The sequence below is a fragment of the Schistocerca americana genome, chromosome 6 (assembly GCF_021461395.2).
Source record: "Schistocerca americana isolate TAMUIC-IGC-003095 chromosome 6, iqSchAmer2.1, whole genome shotgun sequence".
Taxonomy (NCBI): domain Eukaryota; kingdom Metazoa; phylum Arthropoda; class Insecta; order Orthoptera; family Acrididae; genus Schistocerca; species Schistocerca americana.
In genome coordinates, this window is record NC_060124.1 from 339,250,530 (window position 1) to 339,269,974 (window position 19,445).

At 39.4% G+C, this 19,445-nt stretch overlaps 1 protein-coding gene across 1 annotated transcript in view; it reads left to right on the forward strand.

Annotated features, from left to right (window-relative positions):
* The window catches only part of LOC124619439 (equilibrative nucleoside transporter 3), a 59,174-nt gene extending 40,681 nt beyond the window's left edge, over positions 1 to 18,493 (forward strand). Inside the window, exons 10-12 of the mRNA XM_047145826.1 lie at positions 3,099 to 3,184; positions 3,575 to 3,777; positions 15,743 to 18,493. Of these exons, the coding sequence (XP_047001782.1) occupies positions 3,099 to 3,184; positions 3,575 to 3,777; positions 15,743 to 15,854 (401 nt within the window). The 3' untranslated portion in view covers positions 15,855 to 18,493. The remainder of the gene's footprint in view (positions 1 to 3,098; positions 3,185 to 3,574; positions 3,778 to 15,742) is intronic.
* Positions 18,494 to 19,445: the final 952 nt, after the last annotated feature.

Sequence of the window (19,445 nt, forward strand, 5' to 3'; positions counted from 1 at the left end):
ATTAACAGGAAAAAGGTCTTTTGGTCTGAAAAACACTAAACAAATTCTTTATTTAATTGGATAGATAAAAAATCTACTCACCATTGGCGGCAAACACACACACAAAAGATTGTTGTAATTGGCAAGCTTTCGGAGCCAGTGGCTCCTCCTTCAGGCAGAAGGGATGAAGGAAAAGGTCTGGTGAGGTCTAGGAAAACGGGTAGATTTGGGGTGTCAGGGGAGACCTACTATACAGAATAAGAAGGAAAAACTTGAGAGCTTAAAGGTGGACGACAGGGTAATATGCAGACAGAGATTACTGCTTAGACATCATGCATGAATTAAACAGAGTGAAAAGCTAAGTGCATTGTACATAACAGAGGTGGGAAGGTGGTGGTGAAAAATAGATGAGAAAGACAATGAAAGATGTAGAAAACTAAAATGGAGTGAAGCAAAGAGTAGTTACAGAGAAGAAAAGCTGAGACAGAAGAAATTAATGTAAATTAAGGCCAGGTGGGTGGTGAGAACCAAGGACATGTTGTAGGGCTAGTTCCCGCCTGTGGAGTTCTAAGAAACTGGAGTCTGGAGGTAGAAGCTAGATGGCGTGTGTGGTGAAACAGGTGCCAAGGTAATGTATGTCATGTTGTGGAATGTGCTGTACAAGATATTGTGAGTTGCCAGTATACAACCTCTGCCTATGCCCATTCACCCAAATTAATAATTTGGTGGTAGTCATGCCCATATAGAAGGCCGAATAGTGTTTACACAAGCGCTGGTGTATGATGTGCTGTTTCTCAGGTGGCTCTCTCTTTGATAATATATGTTTTGCCAGTTACAAGGCTATTACATGTGTTGGTAGGAGTGTGCATAGGGCAAGTCTTGCAGCGGGGACGGTCATGCCCAATGATAAATCTTTCCTTCTCATCCCATACGGTAAGTCTCGCCTGATCCGTGGTTCCGGGTGACTTTCCTGAAATCTACCCCGTGTCTAGACGTCTCCAGTCCTTTTTCCTTCACCCTTCTTTCTTCCCCATCAACTGGCTCCAAAAGCTTGCCAATTACAACCGTCCTTTATGTGTGTGTTCTTCCACCGCTTGGTGAGTATATATTTTTATCTATCCAATTAAATAATTTTGTCAATAATAAATTGTTTTTGTTGTTAAAAAGAAATTCTTTGTACCTCATAAAGTTGGAACTAACTTTGTGTTCCCATGTTTGTATGTAAAAATGTACAATCTGGTAATCATGTTGTATGTATTGGGTAACAGTGAAAAGTTTTCCATAGAAGCATATTGAGTTAATATTTAGAAGTTTTTTAACTGGTGCTGGTATATTAAGTATTGTAACTGCCAGTCATCAAAAAAAATTTATTTAGATACCTCAATTAGCTCTAGTACTTTACATATCAGCACAGATAACAAATGTCCTTTCAACAATCACCATTTTTATTTATTGTGTATACAAATTTTGACAACTTTGCCTATCACCTAATGACTACCATCCTTATTTTTCCTGTTAGGTCAGGGATTGGTCTTCTGTCTGAAGACTGACTTAATGCAGATAGTAAAAAACTGTACTATTTCCCCACCCGATCTACCCACCAAATCTCCAGCATTCTTCTGTAGCACCACATTTCAAAAGTTTCTATTCTGTTCATGTCTGAACTTTATTGTACACATTTCAGTTTCATGCAAAGTAGGCAAACACCTTCAGAAAAGACTTCATAACATACACACTGTCAGTCACATTGTGACCACATGTCAAAAGGCTGAAAGTGGACCACTAAAAGACTTGCAGCAAGTGTGTCCGTTAGGTTCCAATAGATACCAGCAGGGGTGTGGAACGATGCCCACTCTAGTGTCATTGTAAGCTGTGCTAGGTTTCTCTGTTGAGGATTGGTGCTAACAGCCCGATTGACGAGGTCCCATAGATTCTCGATTGGGTATAAGTCCAGGGAGCACGTTAAATTCATCCTGATGCTCTTCGAACCATGCACATACGCTGCAAGCTGTGTGGCAAATTGTGTTGTGCTGCTGGTAGATGCCATCATGCTGAGGTACAGTCATGCACATGGACCCCAAGGATAGCTGTATACTTCAATTGATCCATTGTGCCTTTTAGAATGATGAGATAACGGAAAGAATGCCAAGAAAACAATCCTCCTTCCTGTACCCTTCCAACAATTATTGCAGGGTGTGTGCTTTGGTATTTCACGTCAATGTATGTAACATGATTCGTCTGAAAAGGCCACCTGTTGCCACTCAGTGAACAGCAAGTTGCTGTGTTGGTATGCAAATTCCAATCTTCGTCACCGATGAACAGCAGTCAGCTTGGGTGCATGAGCCAGATGCCTGCTGCGGAGGCACGTATGCTGCAACATTTGCTGAACAGTCACTGAGGAGACACTGTTGTTAGCCCCTTGATTCATCTGGGTGGTCAGTTGCTCAACAGGTGCACGTCTATTAGCCCATACGCACCTCCACATCCATCATTCACCCTAGTCATCTATGGCATATGGTGGATCACAGTTGCCTCAATGCTTGTTTTTGATAGCACCATTTTGCCATGCCTTGTATACTTTAACCATGGTGGGATGCAAACAGTTTACAAACTTAGACATTCTGGAAACACTCCCCCTCTTGACCAGAAGGCCAGTGATCATGCCCATTTGGACATCAGATAGAGCTCTCCATTTCCATATTATGACGACGACTGCACTGTTTTCCACATCCCCTGACATGCTTTATATACCATCCAGTGCTAGTGCTGCCACATGCTATCTGAGTGGTTACTGCATGATGAAGTCGAACTTAGGTGGTGATCACATTAATGTGACTTGAACATGTGTATTTGCATTAAATGTTAAGAGGTTTTTCTTTTCCAGAAGCTACTGCTAGACTCTCTTTTATATTGGCTATCATCAGTTATTTTGCACTCAAACAACAAAACTCCTCTACTACTTTTAGTGCCTCATTTCCTAATTTAATTTCCTCAGCATTGCCCAATTTATTTCGATCAACATTCTGTCACCATTGTTTCCATCTTATATATATTTCAGTGAATTCTCATAGTTTACTGGATGGAACAAAATTACTAAAATTTAATTTGCTTTTTTGCAGATATCTACTTTGTCCCTGTGGTTGCTTACTTGATCTTCAGTTTGTGTGATTACATTGGTCGAATCACTGCTGGAATTTTGAAATGGGTGTGTGAAATTACTGTTAATGTTTGGTTGCATGTATATTATTAATGCTAAGGAAAGTTACCTACTTTTGGCAGTATTTTCTGCATAAAAACTATAATTTTTATTGCAAATGTAGTGAAAAAATTTAGTAATTTGGTTTTGTCAAGACACTTCCATTTCTTGTTAAGTTTAATGTATTATTATACTACTATCCACTTAAACATGTCTTTGTAGGAGCTAGTGTCCAAACTGATGACATACCATCAGTAGTTGTAAAGTAGTTCAGTGGTTATAACTGAAGACATGGATTTCATGATAGAACACCTCTCAGATTAAAAAAAAAAGTTCAAATTATATCACCACTACAGTAAGTAGTTCATCATGTTTTTGAAAATGTGTATTTTGTTGCAGCCCCGTGGCAGTGCGTGGCTGATAGGGCTTATCAGCATCTTAAGAGTTGTATTCATTCCACTATTTCTGATGTGCAATGCCCATCCGAGACACCATGGCATGCCTTTGCTTATAAATTCAGATGTGTATTACATCATACTCATGGTGATTTTTGGTCTTTCAAATGGATATTTGGCAAATATCACCTTGATATGTGTTCCAAGGTACAGTATGTATTGATTTCCTTTTCTGTGTTCACCCTGTACAAATAGAAAAAGTCCTTTATAATAGTAAGTACATACAGAGCATCTTCAGGAAACTTAAACTTCTTCATTAAAAATCTGGAAGCTCTGTTGTCCCATCTCACAGTAAAAAAAAAAAAAAAAGTGGTGGTTGGTGATTTTTAATTTGGATTTACTGAAAAGCTCTGTCAGTGAACAATTGTTGCCATCAGTAACACTGTCATTAAATTTAATTCCTACTGTGAACTTTGCAACTAGGGTATGTAAATGTTCTGATACTGCTGTTGATCATATCTTTGTAGACAAATCTAGAGGAAAGAAGTCATATCACAAAACCAATAGTAAATGGGCTCTCTGATCATGATTTGCAGCATCTTTTGTTAAATGTTAAAACTTGTCAAGATATAAACTCTATTATACCTGAGTACAGGAGGTTAAAAAATCAGTCAAAAATTGGGAATTTTAGGAGATTGCTCAAAGACATGAAGTGGACAAATGTTTACAGTACTTCTTACTCAAATGGAAAATACAAATTATTCATTAATAAAGTTACTTCCTCATTTGAAAATTGTTTTCCTCTCAAGGTAACTCAGATCAAACAGAGGTCACCATGGATTACACAAGGAATAAAGGTATAATGTGGAACAAAAAGGAAACACTATCTACTATGTAGGAACAGCTCTTATATTAGCATTGTAATGCATTACAAAGAATACTGCAAAATACTGAAGTAGTAATCCAGAAATCTAAGTAGCTTTATCATGAGAAAAAAATAATTACATCAGGCAACAAATTAAAAACTATATGGGGGTATAGTGAAGACAGAGAAACGTGAGGCCAGAACGGAAGACGAAAAGATAGCTGTAAAAATAAATGGAGATATCGGTAACTAATGCATGTTGTGTTGCAAACTCTTCAACAAGTATTTTGTTTCTCTTACTGACAGCTTGGGGATGTCAAGTTCAGTAAATCATATAATGGAGTATCTGAGACCAGTCTCTACAAATAACTTCAGTAGAGTGGATGTGACACTCACTTCTCCCAAAGAAGTAGCATCAATCATAAAATCCTTAAAATCAAAGTACTCGAGTGGTTATGATAACATATCAGTGAAGTTAATCGAAGAGAGTACATGTGAGTTGGGCTCTGTCTTGGAAGTTATTTGTGTAATCAATATCTTATCAGCACAACATTTCCAGACTGTCTAAAATATGTTGAAGTTACGTCTCTTTACAAGAAGGGGGATAATGAGATACTGTCAAACTATCTACCAATTTCACTTTTTCTGACTTCTTCAAATGTATTTGAAAAGGTTGTGTTCAAGCATCTTCTTAAGCATCCGACTGCAAATAATATATCGTCACAGTCACATTTGGATTCCAGAAGGCTTCCAGTATAGAGAGGGCTATTTACACGCACACTGAGAATGTACTTAATTCATTAGATAACAAATTAAAGGCTACTGGCATTTTCTGTGACCTGTCAAAAGCCTTTGATTGTGTGAGTCACAGCATTCTACTAAGTAAGCTAGAATATTATGGTGTCATTGGACTCTTGCCTAACTAACAGGAAACGAAAAGGTGTCATTGGGAAATACGTGTGGAGTAAGCAGTCGTCTTCATCTGATGGCAAATTAATTACTTTTGCTGTTCCACAAGGTTCTGTCTTGGGTCCACAGATTTTTCTTGTATAGATTAATGACCTCTCGTCTGTTGCATTGCCAGATGCTGAGTATGTTTTGTTTGCAGATGACACAAACATTGAAATAAATAGCAAGTCAAGTACAGATTTTGAAATGGCTACTAATCAGATTTTCACTGGCACTACTAACTGATTTAAAGCTAATTCACTATGATCAAACTTTGAAAAGACCCACTATATGAAGGTCAGAACCTGTAAGAGACTGCCTTCCAGCATGTGTATAATATATGAAGATATGAGGATAAAAGAGGTCGACAGTGTTAAATTTCAGGGATTACGACTCGATAATAAATTCAATTGGGAAGGGCATACCACAGAATTGCTGAAGCATCTAAACAAGTCAGTGTTCACAATGCGAATGATGTCAGATGTAGGAGCTAGAAGCTCAATGTTTAACGGTCTTTCTGTTATGCCTATCTGCCTCAACAAGTCATCTTTACGAAGAGTAGCAATCTGTGTTTCATAACTGTGTAAGTTTTCACCTGTGAATTATTTACAATTCTGTGCAGGGTGCCCCAAATATTTCAAGTAAAAATTATGCATATAGCAGAGAAGGCTACATAATACTGGAGCTAATTCTCATAAATGAATATTTAAGTTTTTATGGACATTAACAACTTACACCTTACAGTAACAGCTTCATACTAAGTATCCAGTGTGACAACTGCCAGTCTTATTGCATACATTACAACAAAATCCATTGACAAAATGGAATTCTAAACAAAAAATGATTTTTGAACCCACTGTTTGCATGTGCTGTTTATTATGTGGATGTAATTCCTATTCCTCCAATTCTGTCGTGACTGTATTGTTCAAAATATGCCACCTACAGGCTTTTTAACATTTCATCTCCCACATGACCTAGTACCATCACCCAAAATTTCTGTCAAGAAACTTGACTAACTCTCCAGGGCTTGAACAATCCTATATCTCCTAAAGTTCTGTCCATGGTGATAAATTTCTGTTGGGGAACCTTTCTCTATACATCTCTGTGCAAATATGGAATATTACTCTTTACATAATAATGTTGTGCATTTGTTACAGTGACACTGGCCTCAAATGGTTCTGTTTATGCCAATTTTAGGTTTTCAGTGGTTTTCCTAAGTGGTGTTCATATAAATTTGTCCTCTCCTCATTAAACAAGTTTGTATATGTTGATAAGGCTTTGTATATTGCTTATATTTTTCCTTGCAAAAAGCTGGCAAGCCCTTTATAGTTGTAAAATTATCTATGGATGAACAATTTCCTGCACTATACTGCAACTTGCAGAAATGCTTTGAAAATTTGGAGCAGCAGGATGTAATACCTGAAAAGCCAGTCATGACCATAATTAGTGGAAAAACTCCTCTATGGACAAATGGGAGATAATTTTACCTTGTTCTTCAAGGTAGTGCCATCAGCAGTTGCTCGTCATGAAACTTGTTCAGGTCACACACACACACACACACACACACACACACACACACGTAGCTGCAGTGTCTGGCTGCTAAGGCCACATTGCGAGCAGCAGCATGTGATGGGAGATGCAACTGGGTGATGGGGGTAAGCAGCACGCAGGGGTGGGGAGGGGGAGGGATAGCAGTGTAGGGGTGGGTGATGGTAAAGTGCTGCTTGTGGGAGCATACAGGGATGAGGTGGAGAGGGGGCAGGGCAGCTAGGTGCAGTCAGGAGGTTAGACAGAGGGCGGGAAACATTTAGTGGAAAAGGAGACAGATGGAAAAAAAACTAGGGGTCTGGTGATGGAATACATGACTGTGTATTGCTGGAATGGGAACAGGGAAAGGGCTAGAGGATAAGGACAAATAATAATGAAGGTTGAGACTGGGAGGGTTACAGGAACGTAGGATATATTGCAGGGAGAGTTCCCACCTGTGCTATTCAGAAAATTTGGTGTTACTGGTAGTGATGGGGAGCTCGTGAATGAGTCGTTCAAATGAACGCTTCACTCCTGTGAAGTGTGAACTAACCACTCAATTTCAATGAACTGGTACTTCAAACTCTTCACAGATAGCACACTCCACACTTTTTTCTAGTTCACTCACTCGCTTCCCCTCTCCCTCTCCCACTACATTGTCGCTATGTCACTCATTCTCCCTTCACTTCAGTTCTCCCTCTACTGCCGGTCGACGAATAGTGTGGTGTTTGTGGGGAACGTTAGGTTTAGGAGGGGTTGGGGAGGTGAGGGGCAAGGGGAAGGCAGCGTCAGCTGCTTCAGCTGCTTCTTGCAGTGCTGACATCATTACCCGGGGACTATTTGTGCAGTTGTACTTCGTGTCTACGGGTAGTCTACCATTTGCAGTGCTTGCAGACAAATGAATATTAAAGATACAAATGAAGAGGCTGGCTGTGTGAGCACGCACAGCAAACATGAAAATAAAATGCTTACCTTGTGAATCCGGAACTGAAGCATGCATGGAATCCACGCTTGAAAGATAATCATTCATGTAGGAACGTTCATCTCGTACACATTATTGAAATAATTACACTAAATGTCAATTTGAGGATTGTCCTAATTAAATTAAAAAAAAAATTAATATGTATTTATGAATAAACATAAACGGATTTGGCGAATGTACAGAGATTTCTGTTTAAAAACATGATTTGTTCCACTTTTTTTCCTGTCAGGTGATTTCTTCTGTCAGTTATAAGGTGTCCTGCTGCCTTCGAGAACACACTTTCTCACGGCGTGGAGGTTGCAACAGCACACAGTCGTATTTTTGCAAGTTCAAAGAGTGAGGGGTATACTGACAGCCGTTCAAACCACCACTGAAGTGGATTGCCTTGTCTCTGTAGGAGGGGCTCTTGTAAATATTTGTCCACTTCCACTATTGCAGCAGCTCTCGGGTGTGGATTACTCTGCAGCGTGGAAAATTTGAGCCAGAGACTAGAAGTAGGTTCAGTGGTTGGAACTGAGATTGTTGCAGTAGCAGTGGATGTGTTGGACACAAATTTCTCACAGTGCCTGATTAGGTTTAATTTTCACTTCTCAGCAGAATTTTTATCAGAAAAACCATGTAATTTGAACCGGGGATCCAATGAAGTTGCTTCTGTGGAAATGGAATTTTCCTCTATATTTCAAAATCTTTGTTTTAGGTCTTCAGCTAACTTTTTGGCCATCTGTTGAACGTCTGCATGAATTTCAGTTTTATTAACAAACCTGCAACACCATTTTTTCAATGAGCGACTAAGGAGTATAACTTTAGAAGCAGTGACAACATTTTCACTTGACATTTCCTCGGTGCAGCCTTTGAAAACTTTAAACAGGTCACAGGCTTGTGTTACACTTGTAATGTCCTCTGCAGTCAGATTTGGAAGATCCAGATAATTCAGAGTGATAACTGTCATTAGGGGATTCTTAACCTCGATTATTCTTCACAGCATATTACATGTTGAATTCCATGTTGTGACAGTGTCTTGTTTTAGTGTCAGAACTGGCTCTTTTAACTGTTCCTGCATCTTTTTCAGTTTCGTGCACGCCTGTGAACTTCTTTTAAAAAATTCGACATTTTTTTTATTTTATTTATTTATTTATTTATTTATTTTTTCTCAGAATGTGTTGAATGTGCGGAAGCCCATTCTGAGCAATTACTGTGTGTGCCAAGCAGGGGATGTGTTTCCAGGCTGAGTGTCTTATAGCTGCCACAATATTAGCAGCATTGTTGCTAACAACACACACGACTTTTTCTTGAATGCCCCATTCTCTTGTGACACGTCGCAGTTCTTCGGAGAGTTTTTCTGACATGTGCCCTTCATCATATTTAAAGCACTCTAGGAGGGAAGATGCCAGCTCCAGGTCTTTAACGTAATGTACTGTCACCGACAAATAACTCTCATTTGTCGTTGAGTTCCACCCATCCATTGTCAGTACATCTGCTTCCTCAGGATTAATTTTGACTCACAGTTTCTTTCATCGTGGCGTACTGTTGTTGTAGTAGTGTATTTGAAATGGTCTTCCAAGCTGGCATTCTGTAAGCACCATTCAATTCGCCTGCAAAACTTTGAAAATGTTTGCTTTCCACTCTGTTGAAGGGCAAATAATCCTTTGCAGCAGTCTCCAGAAGTGCGAAATCTATCTCCTGATTTCTTTTATTCGAAAGAGGTTCCGGAAAATACATAGGTAATGTTCCATGATATTGATGTCTGCTGTCTGATAATGAAGTTATACTGTTATTTTCTGGCACCGACTGCTGTTCGTTTCTGGCAATTGCTGATGTTGGTTCCGGATTGTCTGAGTTATTTGTCCAATAAATATCGGAAGATGACTGACTGACATTGACACTGTTTGATGCAGCACTCGAACATGACGTGCTAGGTTAAATGTGTTTCCTCCTTTATATGAAATAAACTTAGAACAACAGTTGCACTTTGCTTTCCCATCACCTAAATCGGCGAAGAAACTCCAGATTCACTACTTTTACGTGATCGCGAGTTGCTAACCATTGTATAAGAGTGAACAGACACAAAACTGCTTTCCAAATAAAATAGAGGGCTTTTACCTGAAATTGTACTAATGATTACAGTTGACAGTTTACGTTTTGAATTTGGAGGGTTATTATTCTCAACAAAAATAAAATCTACAGGAAAACTTCTGAATAATTACTTAATGTAGGTATATAGACTTTGTGACAGTGGGAAACATACTCATTCCATTTTGGACTAATTTTAAAAAGAACATAAAATTGGACTGCATTTCATTGGTAGCCCTAGTTTTCAGTCCATGAATACAACAAATAAGACTTCACTTGTCAGATAAAGACTTTTTTGGGCGCTTCATGAGAAAATGTCGAGCAAGTTTAAATGTAATACCTTCTTTATGTGTGACAGGCTTCTCTGTTTATCTTTCCTTTGTCCCCTTCAACCATCCTCTATTTAAGTTAACTCAGACACTGTAAGAGAGTAAAACGTTGCATGCCTGTTACTGCATAGTTCGGCCATTTGTTGGTAAAATTATGAAGTATTACGAAGCTTTATTGTATGAACGAGGCGAAGCGAGCGTAGCCGTGGCTGAACAGCAAACTGGGCAACTTCGCCAGGCTTCCGTACTTCATGAATGAACTACTTCATTTGAACGCTTCACGGCAAAGAGTAAAGTGAATGAAGTAGTTCATGGGAATGAACAAGTTCGGCCCATCTCTAGTTGGGGGGAAGGATCCAGATGGCACAGGCTGTGGAGCAATCATTGAAATGAAGAAACATTGTGTTGGGTGGGTGGCATGGCCAGAAATGGGGTGGTCCAACTGTTTCTCGGCAACAGTTTACCAGTGGCCATTCATGTGGACAGACAGCTTGTCAGTTGTCATGCCTATGTACAATGCAACACAGTGATAGCAGCTTAGCTTGTAGATCACGATTGTTTTCACAGGTAGCCCTGCCTATGATGGGATAGATGATGCTTATGACTGGACTGGAGTAAGTGGTGGTGAGAGTATGGGACAGGTCTTGCATCTAGGTCTATTACAGGGATATGACCCATGTGGCAAGGGGTTGGGAATGGGAGTTGTGTTGGGATGGAGGAGGATATCGTGTGCGTTCGGTTGGCAGCAGATTACCACAATGGGAGGGCTGGGATGGATAATGGGTACGACATTCCTCACGTCTGGGCACAATGAGAGGTAGTCGAAAAGTTGGCGGAGAGTGTGATTCAGTTGCTTGCAGTCCTGAGTGGTACTGAGTCATGAGGGGAATGCTTCTCTGTGGCTGGACAGTGGGATTTTATGAGGTGGTGGGCGACTGGAGGGATAAGGCACGGAAGATCTGCTTTCGTGCAAGGTTGGGTGGGTAATTACAGTTTGTGAAGGTTTCAATGAGACCCTCGCTGTATTACGAGTGGTACCACCCACTCATCACCACAGATGTGACAGCCACCGGTGGTTAGCCTGTATGGAAGGGACTTCTTGGTATGGAATGGGTGGCAACTGTCGAAGTGGAGGTATTGCTGATGGTTGATAGGTCTGATATGGGCGGAGGTGCTGATGTAACCATCTTTGAGGTGGAGGTCAAAACATCGGGAAACACATGGGGGAAAAGGTGTTAAAGTTCTGGAGGAATGTGGGTAATTTGTCCTCACTCTCGATCCAGATAATGAAGATGTCATCAGTGAATCTGAACCAGATGAGGGAGTTTGAGATTCTGGGTGTTAAGGAGGATTCCTCTAGATGGCCCATGAATAGATTGGCATAGGATGGTGCCCATGCAAGTGTCCATAGTCATACCCCGGATTCGTTTGTAGGTAATGCTTTTGAAGGAGAAATAATTGTGGGAGAGGATATAGTTGATCATGGTAATTATGAAGGAGGTTGTATTTTTGGAATCCGTTGGACATTGAGAAAGGTAGTATTCAATACAGGTAGGCCCATGGGCATTAGGGATGTTAGTGTAAAGAGAGGTGGCATCAGTAGTGTAGAGCAGGGCACGATGTGGTAAAGGAACAGGAATTGTAGTGTGTCGGTGGAGGAAATGGTTGGTATCTTATGTGTAGGAGGGTAGGTTGTGGGTAACAGGCTGAAGGTGTTGGTCTAAAAGAGCAGAGGTTCTCTGTGGGGGCACAGTAAGCGGCGACAATGGGGATTCCTGGTGTGCTTGGGTTTATGAACTCCAGGAAGCATGTAGAAGGTAGGAGTGTGGGGAGTGGTAGGTATGAGGAGAAAGGCAGACTGAGGAGAGAAGTTCTGGGATGGCCTTGGCATTTGAGGAGAGACCGGAATGGGGTCAATGTGGCGGGGCTTGTTGGTGGATGAATCTGACAGCTGGCAGAGTCCTACCGCCAGATAGTCCTTGGGTTCAAAACTACATTGGTGGAGCCTTTGTCAGGATTATAAGATGGGGATCAGTTTTTATGTGGTGGATGCGGTACTTTCTGTGGATATAAGGTTAGTTTGCGTGTTGAGGGATTTGGGGAATGATGGTGAAGGTAAGTTTCAAGGTTAAGAATTTCTGGAATGTTAGCAGGGCGTGACTTGGAGACAGTGGGATTGGGTCACGGTTGGATGGAGGAGTGAACTAAGTCAAGCAGGGTTCAGCATTGGTCTTTGGTTGTGTCTGATTGGTAGGGTTGGTGGCGAAAAAGTGTTTCCACTGTAGGAACCAGGAGAAGGAGAGAAGGTCCTGCATGACTGAATTTGGGAGTGAAGCAAAAGGTGAGGCTTTGACATATTGAAAAGGATTAGGTCCAAAAAGTTTGTTCAGCTAACCTGTGACACCAGAAGTACTGCGAAAGCAAAGAGAGCTTCACTGCAAGTTTAAACGCAGCCAAAACCTCTCAGACAAACAGAAGCTAAACGATTTCAAAGTTAGCATAAGGAGGGCTATGCGTGAAGCGTTCAGTGAATTTGAAAGCAAAATTCTATGTACCGACTTGACAGAAAATCTTAGGAAGTTCTGGTCTTACGTTAAATCAGTAAGTGGCCCGAAACAGCATATCCAGACACTCTGGAATGATACTGGCATTGAAACAGAGGATGACACACATAAAGCTGAAATACTAAACACCTTTTTCCAAAGCTGTTTCACAGAGGAAGACAGCACTGCAGTTCCTTCTCTAAATCCTCACAGAAATGAAAAAATGGCTTACATCTATATAAGTGTCCAAGGAAAAGAAAAGCAACTGAAATCACTCGACAGAGGAAAGTCCACTGGGCCTGATGCGATACCAATTCGATTCTACACAGAGTATGCGAAAGAACTTGCCCCCCTTCTAACAGCCATGTACCGCAAGTCTCTAGAGGAACGGAAGGTTCCAAATGATTGGAAAAGAGCACAGGTAGTTCCAGTCTTCAAGAAAGGTTGTCGAGCAGATGCGCAAAACTGTAGACCTATATCTCTGACATCGATCTGTTGTAGAATTTTAGAACATGTTTTTTGCTCGCGTATCATGTAATTTCTGGAAACCCAGAATCTACTCTGTAGGAATCAACATGGATTCCAGAAACAGCGATCATGTGAGACCCAACTCACTTTATTTGTTCGTGATACCCAGAAAATATTAGATACAGCCTCCTAGGTAGATGCCATTTTCCTTGACTTCCGGAAAGTGTTCGATACAGTTCTGCACTGTCGCCTGATAAACAAACTAAGACCGTACAGAATATCAGACCAGCTGTGTGGCTGGATTGAAGAGTTTTTAGCAAACGGAACACAGCATGTTGTTCTCAATGGAGAGACGTCTACAGACGTTAAAGTAACCTCTGGCGTGCCACAGGGAAGTGTTAAGGGACCATTGCTTTTCACAATATATATAAATGACCTAGTAGATAGTGTCAGAAGTTCCGTGCGGCTTTTTTCGGATGATGCAGTAGTATACAGAGAAGTTGCAGCATTAGAAAATTGCAGCGAAAGGCAGGAAGATCTGCAGTGGATAGGCACTTGGTGCAGGGAGTGGCAACTGACCCTTCACATAGACAAATGTAATGTATTGCGAATACGTAGAAAGAAGGATCCTTTACTCTATGATTATATGACAGCTGAACAAACACTGGTAGCAGTTACTTCTGTAAAATATCTGGGAGTATGCGTGCGGAACGATTTGAAGTGGAATGATCATATAAAATTAATTGTTGGTAAGGCAGGTGCCAGGTTGAGGTTCATTGGGAGAGTCCTTAGAAAATGTGGTCCATCAACAAAGGAGGTGGCTTACAAAACACTCATTCGGTCTATACTTTAGTATTGTTCATCAGTGTGGGATCCGTACCTGTTCGAGTTGACAGAGGAGATAGAGAAGATCCAAAGAAGAGTGGCGCGTTTCGTCACAGGGTTATTTGGTAAGTGTGATAGCGTTGGGAGAAGTTTAGCAAACTCAAGTGGCAGACTCTGCAAGAGAGGCGCTCTGCATAGCGGTGTAGCTTGCTGTCCAGGTTTCGAGAGGGTGCGTTTGTGGATGAGGTATCAAATATATTGCTTCCCCCTACTTATACCTCCCAAGGAGCTCACGAATGTTAAATTAGAGAGATTCGAGCACGCACGGAGGCTTTCCGGCAGTCGTTCTTCCCGTGAACCATACACGACTGCAACAGGAAAGGGAGGTAATGACAGTGGCATGTTAAGTGCCCTCCGCCACACACCGTTAGGTGGCTTGCAGAGTATAAATGTAGATGTAGATGAACAGGGTTCAAAATATACACTGCATAAGAAGAAATTTAAAAAGGAACATGATGAGGTCTAACTACTTAGAATATTTTGTCTTCCGATAATCAGTAGTTAAATGAATAACATTTAGATCAGTAGAATTTCAATAAATAAATTACAAGAATATGTACTGATGAAGCACCTCTGAGAAAGAAATTTAAAAACCAAGAGAACACAGAGGCCTATGTAGGACAGGAAAGTGACAGATAACATAAGAAGTATGTTACAGAAGAAGGTTAAGGATGAGGTGCTTCTCTAACATCTTATTCTGCTGAAATTAGTATGCAGTGTCCTTGCATTTTATTGTAAGTGGCCTGGAATAGAAAATCAAAGAATTACATTTGCTGCGTAGGGATACTTCCAAGCTACAAATTGTAAGTCAATAACAATTTTGAGTTTGGGAGCAGTATGATTTTATCCGTAAAGTCTTGTGTAAAGAAAAAAATATTATGTTAATAGTAATTTTCAAGCATAATCATTCCACAGATAAATGATTGATTGAGATGACACTGTGGTCACCACACTGGGCCCACTTTTGGATTGAGTGTGGTACAACTCCGTATCCATCCATTACGAAATAAATTAATTAATTTAAATACTGATGTCGTTCCTTTGAAAAAAGATGCAGGTTGTGTCTAATGATCTTCTTGCCAATGAGACTTTACCCCTCCCCCTCCCCAAAAAAAAATAATATTTCATGTTTCTCAGGTCACACACACACACACACACACACACACACACACACACACACACACACACAGAGAGAGAGAGAGAGAGAGAGAGAGAGAGAGAGAGAGAGAGAGAGAGAGAGAGGGGGGGGGGGGGGGGGGGAGTTAGTAGGAGAATGGTATTACTGCAGTCCACAGCTATGTGGTAAAGTTACCTTCATATGCTTCTTTCAGCAAATAATGTAGTGTTCATGCAATTAAAATTAATTACATGAGAGAACAAAATTCTATTGAAGTACTTTTATATGTTTATGAAGCTATTAAATGTTTCAGTTGCAAAACAATTAATTGGATATATTCTGAACAATGTGTGAATTTAGAAAAAGAGGGTTTATCATTTGTGTCAATAATGTATGTGCTTTTTCTTGTGTTAAATCTTCTTTTTTCTCCTTCAACAGAGTTGTGGATGCTGCTGAACAGGAGACTGCATCATCTATGATGGCTGCATTCCTCGGACTAGGGCTGGCATGTGGTTCAGCTCTTAGCTTGTTGTTGATTAAAGTGTTGTGAATTTTTAGCCCGAATTTGTTTTATCTTTTTATGTCAGCATCTTTTGTGCTGTTTCTTTTACATTGGTTCAGTACTTGTTCACATTAACTGCCATGCATTTTGTAACTCGTTACTTAAGTGCCATTTTTGTTTTAAAAATGGATGTTATACTTCCTTGTAGATTTCTCTGCAATGTGAGAAATTAATTAAGCTTTGTAAAAGCTGTATTATGTAAAACTTGTGGTCCATGTTGTAATGACTGCTTAAGTGGAACAGTTGTATTGTATGTCCTAATTCTGACCTGAAAAATCGTTTTGGACTGTGTGCCAAACCTGACGTACTTGTTGTGTAACAGACCTTCAACCCCTTATGCTTCCAGATCATACTGACAATTACTAATCAGAATTTCTACTGGATTTGCAATTTTAAGTGGTCCTTGTTTCCATATTGCTAGAACATCAGCAAATAAAATGATGTTAGGTAGACCTGTATTAACACAAAAATGGGAATGTAGATGTGAACACAAATACATTAATGTTAACTCAGCTAGTGCTTTGATACATTCTTCGTCTACATGATTACTCTGCAATTCACACTGAAATGTTTGGTAGAAGGTTCATGGAACAACTTTCGGAATAACTAAAATAAATTTCTCAATGCAGCCTCTGGTTGAGGAGTGCTTCAGAGCTATAACAGAAAACCTAATCCTACACATCAAAGTGTTTCATTTATTCTTGACTTTGTTTGCCCCCTCTCTTCAGCTTATAGAAACCTCAATGATTGTAGTCTCCAGTACACTTATAATGCATTCCTCCTTTAAAGGTCGCACTGTGAGATAGAGCTGAGGCCCACTAAATGGTCCTGCTTCATAAATGATACATGTGTTAATTCATGTACAGCCAATGTTTCCATGGATTTGAAATAACCTTTTGTGCTGTCCACAGTTTTTTTAGGTTTTCTCCCAGTGGTCTACATATAAGGAAATAGATGTATCCCATTTGACATTTGGTCTTAGTCAACTGCTCACTCCTTTCCCAATCTTTTGATCCTTCCCCAACTAAACCTTAATCTCTGAATAAGGAACATATATGGGGGTAGTTATAAAAGTTTTAAAAATCACCTCAAAAATAGATGGAGATGAGAGAAAACGTTTTTGAAAAATGGAGTTTGTTCTAGCCAGTCTTACGTGAAATTGTTAACTAATTCTGCCTTCAAATTCAAGGCCAAGTTCAATATTATACCAGGGAAAGCCTTCAGTTAATCCAATGGAACATTTCTCCATGAATGCCACACAGTGTTTTCAAACAATGGAAACTCTTAAGTTGGAATATCAACATTATAAGGAAAAGGATGGATTACTGTTCACTGTAGAGATGACACCATGACTGCTGTCTCCAGCAGCTTGGACTGGAATGCAGTCTTCTCATTCTACCTGTCTGCAACTTAGTGTGCCATCTTTATGGTAGGTACCAATCTATACTTTTCCTTATCTTGTTGACATTATAGTGTTTTGTAGGCAGAGTGACTTTCTTTATCTTTCCTTTAGTGTACATATTTGTAGTATTCACAATGTCACTAATAAGATTGTCAGTAAAGAAGAGTTGGAAATGTTCCAGTCTGCATTTTGGTCAAACACCATGAGGAATGGTGAAACCTTGATGTGTGACAGGAAAAGCAAACTTCATGAAATCACCCTTGCCATCGTGATATCTTACACGTACTTGATACAGGTTGTGTATCCTCATCACTTTCACTCCATCAGTAGAGTCTGGTTCGCTAGAACTTATATCACTGACCAGAGTGCAAAATTTCTTCCGATCACTTAATTCTCCTTCATGCTTAGTGTCTTCGAGGGGCCTTTCTGGCAATATCATCATCACATGTTTTCTACCAGCTATTATCTACCACAAATGTTAGAATGCAACACACTTGGAGTTACACATCTTTATTTCAAGTGCTGCTGTTCACCTAGCACACTCCAACAATGGAGCGGATGGAAAACACAGTAATGGAAATCCATTATACATCATCCGACATCTGAGCCGTTGCGGAAAATCATAATGATAGATGTAGTGTGATAGTAGATCTGAAAGGGTTAGAGCATTTAACAAAGTACGTTAGTCTGGTTCTCTTTGATGTTCTTCATATTTGTAAGATTAGAAACTGAAGGATCAGATATCAGTTCCCTAAAGCAGTATGATTCAATTCCAAAAAATCAGTTTGAAGGTTATATTTCCAACTGCTGTCAAGTCTAAAACATTTCAAGTGTACTAACAATGCGATCAGTAACTGTGAATGTAGAGTAATGTCTAATAATACTAAAGTCACTGGTTTGAATCTCATTAGCAGCAGCTTTATATTATTTATTTTATAATTTGGTATAAAACATCAAACAGAAAAGTAAATAATTTATTTCTAGAGTGCTCAGTATTATAAGTGTGCATATCTCGTTTATTAAAGAATTATGATTCAGTATTTTTAATATCTCCATTCATTTTTAAATGTGAAATTTAAATAAAAGCCAAAAAGCTGCTGTAGGTGAGATTCCTACCAGTGACTTTATTGTTTGTACTTAGCAGTGCTCGAAAATCTTAATGTTCAGGTTGAGCTTCGTTTTAAAAAAAAAACTGCATCTTACTGCTCTGAGAAACTAAAGTCTTTGCACTGACATTCAAACCCTGAAAGTATGCAGAAAATTGGAGGAGGCCATTCCGTATGGTCTCCTTGTAAGTTGGAGATGTTGCTGTAAAAGAAGAGGAAAATTTTCTATTCAGTAATGTTTTAATCAAGTAGTTTAATGTCGATGATATGCTCCCTTCCCACACCCACCCATCCCAGTCTGATAGTTCATTTTTGCCTGTTTCGTAAGTCCTGTAGAGATCAAATATATCCAAAACCCTTCAGTTGTTTGTCTTACACTTCCTTGTCTTCTATTTTATCTAGGGAATCTTACTATGTCTTCATTCAGTAACAAACCAACCCTGAATTTACATGAAAAGCCCTTGGGTTTCAATTGGCTTAAAATGTTGAAATGCCATGCCATTGTGATGAGTGTTGGAAGATGATAGATGAGACACTCAAAATTTTAAAAGGCTTAAACATTTCAACCTGGCAGGAAATTAGCTTTTTATCCAGCAGTTTACACTGGGAAAATCTAAATTTAACATTAACTCTGGCAGCTTACTTCGGGTGGTGTTTTCAGTTGACAGTGTATAGATTTCCTGTCCTATATCACCATGTGTTAATCTTTGTTTATAATTTTTATTTTGTGAAATAAAATTTTCATAATTGTATGGTCCAGCTCAACATCATTACTGTTTGTAGTAGTTTTTGAATGTATTTTATTTTTATTGCAAAGAAAGTGTGATGTCAAAAATTATTTTAGTCTTGTCAAAAGTCTATTATTTAGTTTTTTCTTTTAAAATAATGATTTTCGTGTTCATTTAGTCAGTGATTTGAAATTGAGATGTATCTAAATATAGTTTCAATACCACGTCTTGCACTTTCTCAATTTAATACTGAGCTTAAATGATTTAGTCCCAGGTAGTTCTCATCATAGTACAATTCTAACTTTATTTTTATATTATAAATGTAATTTTATTTTAAATTTTT